This window comes from Limulus polyphemus, unplaced genomic scaffold (genome assembly GCF_000517525.1).
Source record: "Limulus polyphemus unplaced genomic scaffold, Limulus_polyphemus-2.1.2 Scaffold4197, whole genome shotgun sequence".
Taxonomy (NCBI): Eukaryota; Metazoa; Arthropoda; class Merostomata; order Xiphosura; family Limulidae; genus Limulus; species Limulus polyphemus.
In genome coordinates, this window is record NW_013669807.1 from 60,312 (window position 1) to 80,461 (window position 20,150).

At 32.0% G+C, this 20,150-nt stretch overlaps 1 protein-coding gene across 2 annotated transcripts in view; it reads left to right on the forward strand.

The window, feature by feature from the left end:
- LOC106470748 (lisH domain and HEAT repeat-containing protein KIAA1468 homolog) overlaps positions 1-17,222 on the forward strand; it is a 73,321-nt gene extending 56,099 nt beyond the window's left edge. Inside the window, exons 18-24 of one of the 2 annotated variants that reach the window (XM_013931314.2) lie at positions 3,093-3,199; positions 6,764-6,946; positions 8,343-8,406; positions 9,343-9,481; positions 12,578-12,694; positions 13,071-13,224; positions 15,175-17,222. In XM_013931314.2, the coding sequence (XP_013786768.1) occupies positions 3,093-3,199; positions 6,764-6,946; positions 8,343-8,406; positions 9,343-9,481; positions 12,578-12,694; positions 13,071-13,224; positions 15,175-15,307 (897 nt within the window). In that variant the 3' untranslated portion in view covers positions 15,308-17,222. The remainder of the gene's footprint in view (positions 1-3,092; positions 3,200-6,763; positions 6,947-8,342; positions 8,407-9,342; positions 9,482-12,577; positions 12,695-13,070; positions 13,225-15,174) is intronic. The other variant, XM_022399383.1, reaches the window with a different exon arrangement.
- The last annotated feature ends 2,928 nt before the right edge of the window (positions 17,223-20,150 follow it).

The window sequence follows — 20,150 nt, forward strand, 5'->3', positions numbered from 1 at the left end:
GACAAATTCACATGCCTCTCAAAATTTTCCTAGCTTTCTAACTATGCGACAAGAGCCGTTACAAATTCATCCAAGCTGGTCCTTAACTTTCCCACAAGAATGAATCTTGTACTGTGAGTGAAATTGGCAATATTCTGTTCAGGATACATTATACAGTACATCATTTGATAGATGAAAACCTCGACTTTCTATTCGTTATAGGTAATATATAATGAAATGTAAAAGAGAACTATTAACGAACTGGGAAAGAGAGGATGTGACAGGTGGGTGTGGCAGGAATAGCTCTGTATCCAAATAAAATTGAAGGCTAGAAAAATTATGGTTTGTTTAAGCAATAACAATTTTACAGAGAGTATTTTACGTTTAATTTTGTACTTTTTCAAGGGGTGGTGGATAAAATAGGGATAACATGCTAAGAAAAAATCTTGAATCAGAAATGCACCAAGAATAAATTATTTCTATATCGAAGGATGCTGCTGCTCAGTTGAATCACTGCCAGTGGCAGCAGTGATTATTGTACACCTTCAGGGGCTGTGGGGGTTTGGCTCTTCTCAACTGTCAGAACATTACATCCTGATTCTTCAGAAACAACCAAGACAGGCTTCATTTTCAGAGCTGAGTCATCTATTCTTGTTCCAATTCAATGTCATCAGTCTGGGTAATTTTTATTTTTCATCTGGTCTTTCAGTCAGGCTCAGCTGTTTCCCATCCAGCTCAATGCTATTGAATAGGATGCCTGACTTTTACCTCTCCTCCTCCCACTGCATGGATGGTTCTTTCCCTTCTGGGAATGTGGGCATCACTCATATCCCTCTTGCCTTTTGGATGAGAGCACAAGAGAACCTCTTAGTGGTCTTTATGGAACCAAGAGTTCAAAAACATCGATTCACTGGATTCCCCAGTTTCCTTAGTTGGGATCATTCTCCAATCTCGAGGGGCTGTTAAGTTGGGACACTACTAAGATATGGATTCCTCTACCACCACTTCCTCCAGAGTTACATCTTTTCACGAATGCCTTGCATCAGGGATGGGGTACATATACCAACAGTCATGAATTCCAAGGTTTATGCATGGATGAAGAGGCTTCCCTACACAATGCCTCATAGTCTGGGCTTACTAAGGGGAAAGTCATCAGGCTTCACTCTGCCAATTCTGTGGTGGTATCTTATGTTTCTCATCAAGAAGGCACTTGGTCCAGGGCTCCTTGTTTTCATTGTTTTCTAATTTTAGACCTCCTTTTTCAGGACCATTCCTATCTTATCACTCTACTAGAAGGTAGCAGGTCAATTGTCTCAATCTAAACAGATTCTCCCAACAGAATAGATACTACATTGTAACGTTCTGTTGCATTGGCTCTCATTTTGCAAATCTGATTGGTGGAGTTGGCTTGTCATTAGATACCCAACTACTGGCAATTGGGTCTCTAGTACGTCAGCTTCGGGCTTTGGTAATAGATGCATTCTGACATGACGGGATTACAACTCTAGGCCTTACCTCAACTTCATATGTTTCCCAGGGTACTAAATATGATTTGTTTCAGCCCATTGTCAGGCCCTGTTGATATGTTTGTACACCCTGGTTTCTGCTTCTGCAGTTCCTTGTAGAGTATCCCCTCTTCCACTTCTTAGGCTATCTCTGTGGAGGCAGCCATGATCTGACATGGTACACCCAGCTATCCAGAAGCTCAAGCTTCAGACATAGAGGTTATGCAGTCTTTCGCACAACATCGGGGTTTAATTTCTAAGGTTGTCATGTATCTGTCTCCTTTTTTGCTTAGTCTCAAGAATAACATTTATCAATGGAAATGATATGTATATTGGCAATAGTGCATTGAGAGGAGGTTGAACCCACTTGAATCAGAAGTGCCAACCAAACTCATTTTTGAACTGCCTCTTTTGCAGAGGCTTTTGCATCTTCCATAATCAGCCTGTTTAAGGCGGACTTAGCGACTACTGTTCGATTCTCGCAACTACAAATTTTTTGGGTCCCCAGTGCTCTCCGGATTCCTCAATTTGCTTTGGGTCCTTGGTCCTGAATGACCATTCCAGATTCCTAACAGGTGACAGTACATGCTTTTTCTCAACACATTTCTGACCTAACTCTTATATGCCATATATCCCCTTTACCTGAAGGTTTATTTTTTGTGGCTGCTGACATACAGACATTGCCGGTTGGAGTGATTTATGCTGTTTTTTCACAGATTTCTTTCTCATTCTCTCGATGTCCTCAGACTGGTTCTTCTTACACAAAACACTGTTAGACAGGGAAGGGGAGAAATCCTTTTCACCAATTCATTTAATCACTATTTCTCACATCTATGTTTGATCAGATTTTGACTGTGGTCATGTTGAGTGAGGGTCTTGAAGGTTTTGTTACCTGCACTAATACCTTTAGAGATGCTTTTATTCTGGGCACTCTTTGAAGGCGAGGAATCTTCTGTATTTCCAATAATACTTACCTCCTCTGACACTCTCCCACCCTTCTTCCCCACTAAGAGTTGGTGTTAAAGACTGGGATTGAGTCAGTCTTGAAAAAGTGATAACATTATCTGAATGAGGTGCTTATATACAGTACCAGGATAGGGAGCACATTGACGTAGGTGACGAGGATCACAAGAAATTGAGTGGGGTATAAAAGACTGGAGTGAACAAAAAAATAACAGACCAATGCTTAGATGGGCAAAGGAAGAAACCCTGACAGTTGAATAAAAGCTACCAATATGAGATGTGGTATTATTGGAAATATATTTCTGATTTAAGAAAATATTAACTTTAAAATTATGTTTATCATCCTGTCGTAGAATGTGCACTTCAACATACATGAAAGTTAACTGATGGAATCTGTTTATCTTGTACATATTATTTTTACCTGTACTTTTTAAGTTCTGAAGATATCTTTATCATTAATGAAATTGATTAAACCCAAGTCACCATGTGACAGATTAATTATTTTCCTTTTTTCTCATTCTCAAGCAAAAGAGGAAATGTGGGGTCCTAAAAACTAATATATATTTATGCTTCAGAAAAGATATGCAATTCAAAAATAACTATTTTTATTTTATATGTATAAACATTTTTTCTTTCTTTCAATAGGATGAAGATAGAAACGAACTCATAACATTTTTACGAGAAGTAATATGTACTCTGTCGATCTGCCGTGCTCCTCTGATCAGCATCCAGGCTGCTGTTATAGAATTTTGGTGGGTTTGATTGTATTTTGAAAAAATATTCAAATCTCTGTTTATAATTATAACTGATGCTTACAAATATTCAGCATTAAACGTAAATTAGAATACCATCTAGAAATTAAATTTTAAGACTTTCCAACTGATTTCATTGCAAGGCAAAAAATCATTACTGTACAATACCAATCGTTTGATTTTAATATGCAACTATCACTACAGAGAAGGCAGTAAAATATTCTCAAAGAGTTTGTTGTAGGTTGTAGTTATTTTGATTTACCTTATAAAATATGAATAACATATAATAATAAGCAACTTTCATATCAACTGATACAGAGAAGACTAGAGAACTTTAAACAATACTTACTACATACTTTTTACACCAACTATTATAGAGAAGACTATAGACCAATGAACAACATTAAACCATTTTCAGCCCTGTATCTTGAGTTTCTACAGGGGAAAAATGACAGCATTGAGTTTTGAAAAATTTTGTGATCTCTTCTTTCAATTTAATTTAGAAAATTATAATTGAAGTGCAGAGATTTCAAAGTTTCTTTTATGTAAGTTTTATTAACTTTTGTTTGGGATAAAATAATTGAAAAAAAATCTAAATTATTAATTCTAATTTTATATTTTTGCTTTCTATTGTAATTATTACTGAGATGGTGAGTATCATTAAGTTTCCCTCTTGCACAGATACAACCGATCAGTGTACAAAAAAGAAAGCAAGAAATCTATAAACTTTGCCAAAGTTTTTGCTTATTTGTAGCTAAGATTGTTTGAAAGCAGTTGGTGATGATAAATACTATGAAGTCCATCTTTCCACATTTAAATTTTTTTTTAAATAATTCTTACGTTTCTGAAGCTAATAATATCATAAATATACTGTCTGAAACTTTATATTATTTTCTTTCTTGCAATCTATTTGTTGTAGATCTCCCTTCATTCCTTGCATACATTTCTTGCTATATTTCAAGGCATCTTGAGGCCCTTTTCAATTTCCATTGGTAGGTATTTGGATTTAAGTACTTGGGGTGTTCAAGAATTAATCGATTCTCCTACCCTCTGCTCATGGTATTATGGTTGAGTTAGTGGAGAAAAAAAAATATACAAAAAATAAAAAAGTAAGTAAAATAGGGTAAATATATTATGGCCATGGAAGGAGGATTAAAGATATTGCATGTAAGTGTTAAAATTATACCAAGCCTGCCAGTGTAAAAGAGCAAGTGAGATAGTTCTCGATAGCAATGGAATTGGTTTGGAATTAAAGATCCAATGCCATGAATTTTGACAAGGAGAGAAAAATCCACTTTCACTGATCGGGTTCCGAAAAATCTACTCAATCATTGCCCAAGGTGTTGTCTGAAAGAAAAAACTAGAAAGATAAGCCTAAAAGATAACAGCTAAAAGTAAACTATAGAAAACAGTTAAGTTTACATGTTTCTACTCTGGGTGATTAAATGTTATGTATTACTTTATCAGATTAAAAGGGGATATTTATTTTTTCCCATGAAGTGAAGGTGGCTGCTATGGTAGGAAATGGTGCAGACAATGGGTTTCTCTTTGGTGCTTTTCTATGGAATTTAGTTGCTAATTTAAGGAATGTATTTTTGACTGAAGTAATGCTCTCTTTCAAAGGGCTTCTTTGAAGTGGCTTATTTCCCATGAGGTGAACATGGCCACTGTTTAGTATCACCCTTGAGACCTTGTGGGGCTTCTATCTTGTAAGTTAGTAATAGTTTTCTGTTCTTTGTATGCTACAGAAAGGCAATAAGCATGGCCCTTCCTTTTGGTCGTTCTCTTACTTTCCATGATCATGGAAGAGGGTCCTTTACTCCTCATAATTCCACACGTGGAGCATCACGTCCATGAGCCATTGGTTGAACTTCATTTGTTCCACATCCTTCTCAAAATTCTGGGGACAGGAGGTGTTACCTTGCCACCCAGGTTGAGGAGTTAGGATTTTGGTTCATAATCTTAGGCAAGATGATCTAGATATGAGCCCTATAATTCCAACAAGAGATGTGGAACCTCATATGTGTGGTTGGGGCCTGGACAAATTTCATTATAATGAACAATGTTGATTCTGTAGCCAGTTGGCCTTTACCACCCACATTTAGATTTCACTTTATCTGGGTGAAGAGCATACCTGTTCCAGAAGTAGTGCAGACCCCCACTGTGTGCTTTATTTATCTCAATTTTGCATATCTGTTTTTCTATACAAACACTTTCTGTGGGGATCTTGCCCACACCAGCCTCTCCACCTGGTCAATGTGGGATTCTAGTTAAAGCATGAGAAAAGGTTTGTTTCGGAAGCTAACATTTTCCTATACCAAAAATGTATTTCCCTTAATAATTACCTCCGTTCCCACTATGCCACCCTTCCTTCCCATGATAGCTGGTGCTTGAGTCTGATAATCTTGCCAGTCTCAAAAAAAAAAGAAGAAAGAATAATGGGAAGCTTGTATACAAATCGGTATAGAGGGGGCATTGACATAGGTGGAGAGTGTCACAAGATTAAAATCATTAGGGGCAATATAATGGGGTATAAAGACTTGAGCAATTGAGGTAGAATTCATACCATTGCTTTGATGGGCAAAGAAGAGAACCTATCATTGGGATAAAGCTAAAGTGTGAGAGGAAGTAAGTATTATTGGAAATACATTTTTGATAGAGGAAAACGTAAACTTTCATTGTATTTGAAATTCCATATAACTTTTTATGTAAGGTGGCATTGATTTTTAAAACATTGTTAGTTATTCTTGAAAAAAGCACATGCAGAAAAGACTTACAAAAGACTGTATTTCATGTTAACTATGGTCAAAATGTATAAAAAAATATAGGATTTCCAGCTTTACACACAACTATCTTAGCCTATACAATTTTCACTGCTTTTTAGTCATCCACTTTTCTCTGCAGCTCCAAATAAAGTTGAGCTTTAGTACATGTTTAGATCCATTTAATTCCTCCTGTTTTTCAATGTCACCCATGATTTGTCTGTTCTTTTAATGGGTTAAGCCCCATTCTCCCATGTTGGTGTTTTGCATCTTACCTGGTTACCAATGGTAACATTAGTAACATAATCTGTTCCTAATTACAAAATTGATGGAAACATTAAATACTTCTGAGTCATGAAGATAGGGGTGATGTCATCAAAGATCATTTCACTATCCTTCATACTTTACATCCTACTCATTTCCAATACAACTATGAAGAAAGAAGTCCTAATGTCAAAAGCTATTATTGTTGGGGTTTTTGTTTCAGTTGAAGTAAATGCTCTGTAGACTTGCAGTCACAGAATAAATACTCTGTGCATAGATTCAATTTTGTGAATCATTATTAACAGGAAATTAACATTATGAAGGAAATATTTTGAACATTGGATTGTTTTTATAAGTTTCAGCTTTTTTGTCATTGTTACAATTTGTTCTATTAAATCTTTCATACACTTTTGGTTTTAAGTGAATTTAAGAGGACTTCATATTTTTTTTCCATTGTTTGATCACATTCAAAAACACATTGTGCTATTTTACAAAAGTCACATCAAAGAAATGATTTTCTATCTATGGTTTGCTTTAGCTCAAACACGAACTATCATGATTTGCTCTTGTCAGTCTTGTGGGATGGTGTTGTCCACACTTCAGCATTAGTAAGAAGTGGAGCTGCAAGGCTATTTGAAGTCCTTGCTGGAGCTGTTAATGAACAATTGCTGCGATCACGTGTTATTCCTGCCCTTATCACACTTGCCAGTGATCCCGAAATGTGAGTTTTCACTAGTTTTCTAATTTGTGATAGTTTTTGGTAACAGAAATTAAAGTACGAGTATGCACTTGTATGTTTTTGGTAAAATTAACAGGGAAAAATAAAAATATATTTTTGTTTGATATATAAGACTGTTTAGTGTAGAGAAAAATTTGAGGCCTTAGTTGGGCAACTTATAAATATAAACAACCAAGCGAGCACAAATCAAGTGCAGTTCAGTCAGAAAATTAGTTAGAAAAAGAAAATGTGAAGTTAGCAGGCTTGTGAGTGATCAGCCTTAACAGTTGATATTTTAAAATGTGTTTCACAGTTTAAAAGAGATAAGGAGAATAATTTGTTTTGTCAAAGGGTGTTTTAAGGTAATTGAACCTGTCTGTTTGGACTTTGACAAAAAAGGAGACAGTTATTTGAAGATCAGGATACAACTGTGGTAACCCATGGGGTAGTGTAAGTGAATTATTCACTGATACTATTGTGACAAGAGTATAGAAAAATAGTTTGTCTTGTCAGTTGGATTCTAAAGTAATTGAATCAACCTAAGTGGACTGTTGACAATAAAAGAGAGTTATATAGAGTTTGAGATAGAATTGTGATATCCATAGGGTAAATAATTTTTGTATGTAGTTTGACTTATTTTGAAACAAGTGGAGTGTGTCCTGTCTGTTTATTGTCCAATTTATTTCCAACAAGTCACAGACACCGACTGTAGAAAAATCGAATCACACATACTTAAAACCCTGACACTTTTATGCCACTTTATTTTGTAGAATGTACAATTTATTATCCAGTGTGCTATTTTCTGGTGTCATAAAGTTTCCAAAACTCATTACAAGCTTTTAATGCAAAAGAAAATTTATAGAACTGTACAGGAAATATCATCTTGGATATTAAAAATAAATTTAAAATATCCATGATATCTTACAGAAGTGAGTTGCTCAGAGTACCTCACAAAATGCTAACTATAAAATAATGAAAATTTTGATAAAATAAATTAAAATTAATGCTGCATTACTACTAAAATTACGATATATTTTTTATTTAGGATGAATATCAGTTGATTTACTGTGAAAATGGCAGGATTGACAACATTGTCTGCAATGCACATTACAGTATGCATCACATGTCATATTTTGATAATCTTCTGCATTGGGTCATGGTACAGGTGAATTGTGGGAAATTTCTTGAAGTTTAGGTTACTAAAAAAATGGTTTGCGAAATGCTGTTTTAATGTCTATGCATTATCCTGTCATAATGCTGTCATATGTAATGCCTATTGAAAGTTGTTAATCTTTAACGTTATAGTGATTTTTATTATGAGTTTGCATGAAACATTTTTGAATTCTTGTATTCTTACAGAGTTTTGTAAAACTGAATTTTCCATTCTTTTTTTTTTCAGTTCAGTCAGAGCAGCTTCAGTTCCTGCTTTTGGTTCAATTCTTATGGTGACTTCTCAGAAAGATGTGAGTTGTATGAACTTTATTTTTCTTATACTTTTATGGCATAGTTGGATACAAAATTAAAATACTTCTTAAAAATGGTGCAGAAACTATAATACTTAACTGCAAAGTGTGTGATGAGTATAAGAATAATAGTATTGAAATATATCAGAAGAACAATAAAAAATATATTTAACCATAAACTTTACAGCACAACTTCAAGGCTGATGAATTTGTTTTTCTTTTTAGTCACATTGAAAAATGACACTTAATGATCTCTTGCTGTATATTTGAGGTTTATGATAGTTACTCAAATAAATAAACATATGGTGTAACAAATTGACAAATCAGAGACATCCATACTTATTTTCAGTGGTTTAGACTGTGTATATGGTTAACCCTTTTGCAATGGGCATCTTTTACTGCACATTCACAAGGTTTTGTGATTTGCATTAAAAATTTAGTTAAACTACTTTTCGTTTACATTATACCAATTAGTATGGCTTAAAATCAAAGCAAATAATCGATATTTTGTGTACAAGAGACTTGGAATGTTATCCAAAAGTCTACCAAATTTTGTGAAGATACATTTCCTGTATTAAAAGTTATAGTATAAATACTCAATGAGTGCCAAGGTGTATACGTACTCAGTATTTTATACCGAGCATATTGTGAAAGGGTTAATGAAGTGTGTTCTAGCTTTGTAGCTGGTCGTATTCTAGCTCAAAAGCAAGAAAACTTGGTTGTATTTCTTTAATTGCAAAGCTACATAGGGGGCTACCTGTGTTGTGCCTACTAAAGGTATCAAACCCAAATTTTTTAGCATTATAAACCCTCACGCTTATTTCTGAGCCACTGAAGGGAAAAAAATGTAAACACCCTTTTTTTTTATAAAGGGCCATTGTTTGATTTTTATGAATAGATACTTGGAAAATGTTATTATTATCATTATTTTTATAGCTGTTAGACAAAGTTCATCTCCAACTGCAGACTTTCTTAGATGACCCAGTTTACAGAGACCAGCACGTGTTAGAGCTTGAACTGATTCATACCTTTGCTCGCGTAGGGCCCAATATAGAGCCAAGGTTCCGAGATGACTGTAAGCAAGTTTATTATTATCATATTTTTTAGGTTTTGTTTTTATTTAAAAAGACATTTTACTGTCTTAATTTTTCTTGCACAAGTTAATTCATTTTTTCAGTTAAGTATGTAACAATTCAGTTTGTGATAAAAATCGCATTAACTGCAGATGTTTTTTTCCACATTCCTTTTAATTTGACTATTGTGGATTTTGATTTTGAATCTGCAATGGACAAGTTTAGAGGAATGTATGAAAAAACATCTGTAGTTCACATGATTTTTATTACAAATTTTAGGCCTATTGATCTCTAGTGCTTCACTCGCTTTCAGCATTTAAGACATTTCAGTTTGTTTCTCTTTATCCTGATATGGTTTTTCTATAGAATATTATAAAGATTGGCCAATACAAAGTTCATATATAGACCACACAATCATAATAAATGGTATAATATATCTATGCTTTTTTGATATTCACACTGAATGTATGTGTCGAGATTGTACCATATCACAGACTAAACTTTCTCTCACTCTGAGATTTATGAGATGTATCTTGGGTAAGGAATGTTCTATGCTTTTTTGGGTCTTCATTTATTATTGCATAAGGTGCAGTTGCTATAATGATTTATGTGTGTCATGCATTAGGAGATCTTATGTGAAAGTATAATACTTTTTTTTTCTTCTTAATGTCATCACATAAAGCTTAGTTTATTCATTGTTATAGTAAAAATCAAAATCAAAACCTCATTTGCCTAGATTTATTGTCAGAAATGGTATTTTGAACTACTAATGGAAATATTTACCCACATGAATTTCAATTTATCTCCAAAACAAAATGATGAGGATAAAACTTGTTGCACTGTCAAAAATCAATGCAATCCTTGGAATAAATCTTTATGAGCTCAGTTTGGTATGTTTTCTCTGTATGAATATATAAAACATAGAAAGGGAAAATTGTTTAGTCTTCTCTAGCAGCTGTGAAATACAAAGCAGTCAAACTTTCTCTTTGCCATTACTTATAGAAGCTTTATTAATTAAAACAGTGTTGAACAAACATCTATGTATTTGTGTGTCTATATATATATAATCAGTCAATTGTTCTAGTATTGTACCTTAATTGTAAATAGGTGATCAAGTCAGTACTATATAACAATAATGAAATTAATACAAATCACAGCCAAAACATTTACATTGAGACTTTAAAAAAAAAATGTGTCTATTACCATTAAGTTGTAATGTTGTTTTAAGTTGTATTAAGTTGCTGTGGTCATAGCTTCCAAAAGCATTGAGGATATTCCATGTATGAGACGTGATCTAAATGCAGATGTCAAACTAGTTAGCAGCCACAGAGAATCAATTGGGAATTGAGTGCTTAAATCCACACATTTCAACTCCTGCTGCCTTTCCCTGTCTGCAGTCAGTTGTGAGAAGGCAATCACCTTCAATCTTTAGATATATAAAAAGAGCCTTGTAGTAAAAATAAATGACCCTATAGTTCTACTATTTAAACACTCCCAACCTCCTCCCTTTTAATAATTATTACATATTACAAAATGATGTTAAATTAGGCAGTCATCCCAATATTTAGATATAAAAGTAACCTTGTAGTAGAAATAAACCACCCAATAGTTCTACTATTTTAACACTCCCAACCTCCCTCCTTTTAGTAATTATTACAAATGATGTTCAGTGGTGTTAAGTTGGACTAAAAACCTTTACCTTGATTATTTAAACTCCCACCCTCCTCCCTTTCTTTCAAAAAACATTTGTTCAAGTATTAACTGGGTGAGCTGAGACAAGCTCAGCTACTTGAAGCTGGTCTTTTCATCCGGATGTACTGATGAAATATCTAAGTAAATTATATTTAATTATTTATAAGCTTTGAATGACCTAAAGTAGTGACCTCTATGTATTCCAGAAAGTAATTTCAGTAATCAAAAATTTATTTTTTAATATATATCAAATTTATTAAAAAAGGGTAAAAATTTCTATATTTTCCCATCTTTGTAGCTATTATTTTTTTAATCTATTTCTTAATAATTGAATATTATCCATAAAGGAATGAATATTGTTATTGAGAAATAACAGTTTCTTTCAATAGTATAAATGGAACTTTTGGAGCAAGTGAAGCAATGTACTCTGACTTCTATGAAAACAACATCTAAATCTAAATAGTGTGCATGATTATAACTATTACTACTTTTATTTGTTGTAGTTGCTTTGGATATATTTGATTTGGATTAAAATTGAGATTAAATCATCAATATAATGAAAGGTGTAACTATACAAGTTAGGGTTTATTACTTGTTTCATAAGTAAAGTCTCGTGGAAGTACAGATGGAAAACTTTTTCATCAAAGATAATGCAACTATTATACATACAGAAATTAAATATACTTTTACATTGATACTTTGTAAATTTGAATTTAGAAATAATTATTTCAGTAGCTATAAATTGATCAATGAAATCTTTCAAATGGTATATAATGTAGTAAAATCATAAGTAGTTACAGAATTGGCTACTTTTAAGTTTTTTGAAGGAAAGGGAGTAGGCTGGGAGTGTTAAAATTGTAGAACTATTTAGTAGTTTATCTCTACTACAAAGTTACTTTTATATCTAACTATTGGGATGACTGCCTAATTTAAGCACTCAACTCCTAACCCCCAGTTGATTCTCCATTACTGCTAACTAGTTTGATATCTGCATTTGAGTCATGTTTGATAGATAGTATATCATCAATGCTTTTGGGAGCATTGACCACAGGCATTTTCTGTCACAACTTAATAACAAGAACTGATAATTGACAATTTTTTTAAGTCTCATTGTGTACAGTATGCATGTGTGTGTGTATACATATGTATATATACATACACACACACACATATATATATATATGTGTGTGTGTGTGTGTATTTGAAACATTCATGCCTAATGCCCGGTTGTATTATCTGAAAATGTATATATATTTATTTTTTCATTAGTTAAAACTTGTTGAATAATGTAAAAAGAACTTTAGTTTTGTAGGCTGACTTGGAAAACACACCCTCCTCTGTTGACAGTATATGATTGTGTAATATAAATCTGATAATTAAAAATGCTTAATTTTACTTCTTTGTAGTTGTTCTTCCAAGACTTGCATCATTAGCAGCGAAAAATAACCAAAGCCCAAATGAAACAAAAAGACAGACCATAGCCTCAGCTTTACTGGAAGCGTACACTGCTCTTTCATGCTGTTGTATCCTTTTTGTGTGTGTGTGTGTGTGTCTGTCTTTCTTTTATGTTTATCGCAGAACAGTAGGTGAATATCTGAAAATAAATAGTTTAATATGTATTCATATATCTAAAAGTGGGTTGTAAAAAGGCGACAAAATACATTAAATTGTGAACAAGATACGTTCATTTAGTGATTTGAAGTTTACGTATTATAGGATGACTTATTTTGAGAGTTTTAATTAGTTTGCAGTTGAAAAAAAGTTTGTCTTTGATAAAACATTTTTGTCTTTACCAAATTTGTAGATGTTTTTGTCTGATATACAATGTTTTAATACATTTTTACCTGTTAAGCAAATTCCACACTATTATAAATATTTTACTTCTTAATACAACTTTAGTCATGAGTGACCAAATGGTGTCTGAAGTCTTCCTTCCTGGCCTTCGCTGCTTATGCTCTGATCTTCGGCAAGTTGCACCACAGCAGGAAGATGTTATCAATTCAATGATTCGTGAGTTTGAGGCTAGAATTGATATGCCAAGAATGGACGAAAGGTAAACTATAGATCTTAATCATCTCTTTATTATTATACAGAGGGTTGATTATGTTATATTAAAATGAGTTGGAATATGTAAATCAGCAAGTCATGTGACAACCATAGCTTATATAAGGTTGTGATGGAATGGATGTATCAGAACTACATTTTGCCATTATTTGGATTTTGTAGGTAGTGTATCACCACCAAAATTTGATTGGTGTTTGGAAGGGTATGTAACAGCCTTTTCCAAAGCATAATATTCATTCATGAATATTATAATGAAAATACTGTGTGTCCATAAGAGCTGTTACATACACCAAGACCATGAAGATGTGTTGAGGATTTAGAATTTCTAAGTCGGGATATTCCTTGTACTTAACGTTATGTATACCATCAATGCTTAGCATTAATCTCATTTTTGTGATGTATACATAGCAAGTTTTACTAATATAATTCCAAATTTTTGGTAATATTGAAATAAATATTATTTATAAGTATATTTTACACAAGAAATCTTATTTTTTAAATGTGTTTTTACTAAAGATTTGTGTGTGAATTTATGAAGCCTTTACCATCTGAGGGTGAGGTGATTTTCCTGCTAATTATAAAAATATCTTCATCTTACAGCTTTCATATTTAATTTAAAAAACCTCTTGAAACTTCTAAGTGATTATTGATTTTTCTTATGAGTAAAACTTTGTGTTTTATCAGTTACTTTCTCAACTTTAATAGTAACTGTAGCTAAAATCATGAATGTATGTTTCAAATGAAAAGTTTAAAATTATGAAATGAAATGAGAAATTTATTCTTTTTTCATTGCATCATTGTTGCTACATCATCCATCAATGATATTGACAATTTCAACTGTTAACTTTTACACATTTTGATTATATGGTTTTATTGTCTGGCTTTTATCACGTAAGCTGTTTATCTGTCTGATAAAAGCAACAAATCACAGTGGGAATATGCTAGCAGATTCTTGTATACCAGTGTACTGCATAGCATGAAATACATGCACTTAAATATGTAGCTAAATAGGCCTAGTTTTTTTTTCTACTAAGTTCAGTGTCCAAACAAAAATGTTTGTACTTTTCAAATGTATATTTTAGAAAACAAAAATATATCTGTCACTAAAACAGAACATCCCAAAACTACTATCATTTAAGTGGCTTCCTAATCAAGCTATAAATAGGGTAAAAAAATCCATTACCTCTGAACAACAACTTTGTTTACACACACACACATCAGTCATGTCCTCTCAAAGAGGAGAAAACAGGACATATTATTCAGTCATTGCATAACTCAATCATCAGGAGAATGACAAGAGTATTCATGCTGTTCCACATGAAGACATAATAGCCAAATTACCATATATAACTTTTATGAATTTCTGTGGTATAATATTGGTGAAATGAATGCTAGGAAAGGAAACTCTCATTGTACACTATATGGATCATGGAAGGCAAGCAGGGTAGAATGGTGCACTTTGGTCATGAAAGTCTTATAATGGAACCTTTTCTAATGAAAACTTTGCTACAGGTATATTTTCAAGATGCATGGTCATCACATAGAGCACAAAAAGAAGTGTTGACATAGACTGTATGATACTCTTATGCATGTTTTCTGTTTGTTATTTATTCAGTTTCTTTTTTTTTAGTCTGTGTTAGTAAACTTCCCAGGTAGGACTAAGTGCTAAAATGTTTATTTGTTCTCACCTGACTCTGAATAAAATAAACTGTTGTATAGCAAATTAATCATTGCTTAATTTTTAACTCTTTCTTATACAAAAGATCCATCCTTTTTACTTGCAGATATTAAACTTTTGCCACTGAAAATGATTTTTCAGCATCAACATATGCAACTAGAACAAAGAAAAGCTTTAGTTATTCATGATGAAGTAAATCTTCATTTTTTAATGCAGTCATTGCCAACATATATAACTTGATTTTTGTGTGTGTGTTTTCAGTAGTGCTGGACTAAGTATTCCTGGGTCATCAGTGACTGTCTCAGAAGTTAGAAACAAGGTGACGAAGATTTTTGCCACAAGACCATCAGCACCAAAATCAAATATTTCTAATCTATTTCATAGACACAAATAGTGAGGATTAGTTTTCTCTGTGCAAAAGTTCTCAGTAGTGAAGTCAGGTGGATATCAGGACCAAATGCAACTTCTTATCTTCATCAGTTACAGGATGGAAAGTGAAGGCAGCATGCACATTAGATAGACGTTAAGCATTGGGCAGTTCTTGTTTGGTGTTTTAAAGAATGAATTTGTCAAGATATTAAGTATTTCTTAATTAATAATAAGTAAATTTGCTGATTTAAACCCATTCACATATTTTTAATAAATGCTTAGGTACATTTGTAGCTCTTTTGTGTAAACACAAAATTAACATAATAGAAACAGATGTTTGATTTTATTGCAATGTAAAGGAAAGTCAGTTTCTATGTTTAAAAGAAGTATTTTTTTTCACACCAGAATGTCACATTGGTTCAATTTTGTGTCATTTGAGAACATGACCTCTATACTTTGGGAGTTTGAAGGGTAATCTATATATTATAAAAACTATTAACTTCATAATAATTTGTACTTATAGCAAAACAAAACAAGGATTTAAAATCTGTGTAATATCAGTTTTTTTTAGTATGTTTAGAGATTTAAATATTTTATATATATGTATTTCTTTTAATAAAGTATACGGGAAAAAAAGTTTTGTTGGCAGGTAAGTAAAAACATTTTTTGTTTGACTTACTGAAGCAACATAAAGATGAGTTGACATCCATACTTGAAAGGAGATGTTACTTTCGATTTATCAACTCTTTACTATACTAAGTTGATCTTGATGAATTCATTGTACACCATAATTGTACAGAAGTTGTAGATCCACAAAAATTGATGAAAATGAACATATTGCCCTTCTGACTAGTCTCTTATGATAAATGGAAACTGAGTATTTATGTTATTTTGCCTTTATAGTTTAATTTCTAAAGTGTTGCTTAGGTAACTATGTTAGTGATTTAATTTGTTAATCAAATCAAACAAGAAACCTAAAGGATAGTATGAGTACAGTGTGTGTAATAAACATTTTTCATAGCTATTATTAGATTTATGATGCCATGCCAAATATAAAGCATGTAGTAGATGAGTAGTTTACAATCTCACCATTCAGTAATGGTTATACCATCAAGGAAGCAAATCTCAATATTAAACAAATTACAGAGCCCAGTTTCTATATACTTCCTGACTGCACTAAGTAGTAGTTACAATTTTATCATGTAATCTAAATCACAGTTTAAACCTAAATTTTTAAACCTCACCACTGACAAGTTGTGATTATATAAACTTTAAATTAAAATATCCAGTCTGGTGTCAACTATTTTTATACAGTTAAATGTGATAATCCAACTAGATACTTTTCTTGAACCTGTTAAAAATTAGGGATAGTTGGAGAGGTTACCAGTTCTCTCAAATATATGGTGAGTTACAAAAAACATTCCAATTTAGAAGTTAAGTGTAACGTGTACTTTGTGCATTAACTGTAGCATTAGTGCTATTTATTCTGCATTAAGATATGGTATGTGTGGGTTGTTTGTAATTTTAGAGGTAAAAGAAATATGAAATTAATGAGCTGTTGTATAAGTAGGAAATGTTATTTTAAAGTTTGTTTCTATTGTTTCAACTTGCAAGATCTTTACATTTCAGGTGTATATATATAAACATATAGACACACACACACACATATATACATATTTGATACTTTGAAAATATATTTGGGATTATGAACAGTTTTAAGAATAACATTAGTGTTTTTTGTGAATTTTCAGAGTTAAAAATTTCAATATTTCTAGTGGAACATAGGAATTTAATTACTCTGTTCAGTGTCATTATTATTAATAATGTATTTAAGTTTTGTTTTCTGTATGTGTTAAAAATACCAGTTTAAAAAACTGAATAGAACCCAGTTTTGTATAAAGTAATGGTTATATTAAAGTTGACATTTTACAATGTCAACAGAAAAAGAAATGAGAAAATGGCTTGTGTTGTTTACACTGACCTTAGATTTTCTGCTATACTTAAAATATGATAAAAAAAAAAGTAGTTTTGAAGGTAGATTCAGGTATGGTAGATGTACAAGGTGTTGGAAAAGAATAATCATGATAATCATGTTAAAAGAATTTAAATTCTGATGTGGAAATTAATCAAGCAAAGGTTTTTTGTACCTCTAGACAATTACAGGTTTGCTACTGAACGTTCATTTGAGTAATCAACTACATAAGTTTTCATGACATCTAAAACCAATGGGACCAAATCTGTTTCAGATATGCTGAAATTACAATTCAGTATTTAGATATTTTCATATAATAAACACAGGATCATGTAAAAAATTTTAAAATCTGCAAAGTAACACTCACTGTATTCTGTGGTCCCAAAGTCTGCAAAAGCATGATAATTTGAAAGTAAATTACAAACGTTTTCTTCTTCTTCAAGTGTTAAAAATTTGAACAAAAACTTATTTTTTGATGGCCACCAAGATTTTACTCAATACATACAAGATTATGCTTTTAGCATTGTTTTATTTTCAAATAGATTTATTTTTGCTTAATTATGTATAGGTGTCTGTATATTAACCAGATATTCATATTTAATATGTACATACAATTGTCCCAGCTGTACAAATGTCAATTCAAATAAACTTTTCAATGTTGGTTTATCTGGAATATATTAATTACTTGCAGAATTATATTGACCAGCAGTTGTTGCATTTAACTCACTTTACAAGCAAGAAAATAAAATAATTTAGTTATGAACAAAGTAGCCCTAACAATGTAAGAGCAGCTAACACGTTTGAAGTCTGCTGCTTCTCATTTTCCACTACCAGTGGTATAGAAAACAGTTTTCCAAAGATATGTCTTCTTAGTGGTATCTATTCTAGTGGAATTTTGTATAATAGAACCATTGAATTACTTATCCAAAGTTGGAAGCATACTTTATTGCAAACATTGGTGTTAGCTGGACTATAAATGGCTTTTTGTTGAAATGAAATTATGAATTAGCAATCTACCCACATGTGTACTTACTACACAGGTTGATGAAGATTTAGATATAACATTAGCTATGAGTAACTCTCTGAAGACTGTGGGTAAAAAAAAATTGTGAAACCAACCACAATATATATTTTATAAGTATTAAAACCAAAGTAAATTAAAAAGCATAAAGAGTATACAATTTGCTGTTATTTTCAATCAGATATGACTAAATTTTTATATCAATTTTATGTAAAAATCAAATTTGGATTTATAATCATAAGTTTAAGTTGTATATGTACACCTCAGCTTTTTGAAACCTTATACCAAAAAGCTCATGCAATATTTAGTTTTACAAGCTTTTGGTACACCTGTGGTACACTCTTCTTTTTTTTTTTCTTTTTGATAGCAGTTGATTAATCGTGTTTTGAGGCATCCAAATTTATAATTAAAATCAATAAAAACAATGAAGAAATAAATACATTCTTAAAGCAGTCTCTTCTAAGTTAACCTTGAAACTTGTTACAAGTTCCTCATTTAATGACTTAATGGAAAAGACCAATTTCCAACTCAGTTTAACTCTTAAATGAAATTTTGATACCAAATGGTATTGTATGTTGTAATAGTAATACCCACGTTAACTTGTAAGGAATATATTTAGTGCTTGTATAGTTATTTCTCTTTATGGTCTATTTGAACTGGTTTTATTGATTTTGATTAAAACATATAGTCTGCTTTGGCATGATTAGCTCAAATATGTTTCACTACACTTGTAATTGCCTTCAGTATATCCTGATGAAGGCAAATGCATGTGTACTAAAAATCTTTCTTAAACTAATCCTACCGTGCTAAACTATATCCTTTTTTGTGTGTGCAATATTCTTACCAACCCTAACACTTGTGGGTTTCTTAGCTTCAGATTGTAAATTCTTACTTCATGTTTTATATATTTACAAATATACAATCAGTAATATTTATTAACTGTCCAGCTTTCTTTGCATAGCTTTTTTCTCTGTCGGGTTGTTGATACACAAGGAATATGTCATGGACTTGGGCAACAACAAATTGATTTATTATATTTAAAGCTGTAACTATTTAATGCCTTGGATATGACCTGAGGAGCCATATGAATGTGTGATTAAAACAATGACATTTCAGTCTTCTTATCTTTAAATAACCTACTGTTTGCACACACAGAAATTAATAATAATAATATATATAAATATATTGTGGCTTTCCTAAAAGAGAGAATGGTTCTTGGTTTGTCACATGAGAATTTATGTGGAGTTTGTACCCAGATATATATATCTGACCAAATAAAATTATGCAAGCCTGTTACTAGTGCCTCATTTACCATCATAACATTTAATGGAGAAGAATGACTTCCGACTGAGTTTAATGTCTCTCTCTGAAGAGTTTACTTCAATTAGTGAGATTCAACTGAAGATCATATGTTGTTACAGTGTAATTCTTATGCTTAACCTTATAAATAATACGAGGAACTAATCGTAATTATTTAGCGCCCTTTCCCACGTTATGGCTTATCACAGTAGACTCGTTTCTATCTGTTATACATTAAAGTTGTAACGCTGCATATTAAAATATTACTCTTTACAGAAGCCTAAGAAAAACCACGTTTACTAATTAATATCACTAGCAGAAAAGCCGCCCTATGGACGGCTTTTTAAGCTAGTAATTACTAAACGTAGTATTCATACCTCGTTGGAAATAAAATTTAGAAAAAGTGAACATTTTCTAAAAAAAAAAAAAAATTATGGGATGTATTGCAAGAGAAAGGGTTAGAATTGTGTTGATATAAACTAATTAAAAATGGTACCCTTTATAAGTTTATTGAACAAATGACAGTGTTTTTAAGAACTTCATTTTTAGTGCTATATTTACAAATTACATTAATAA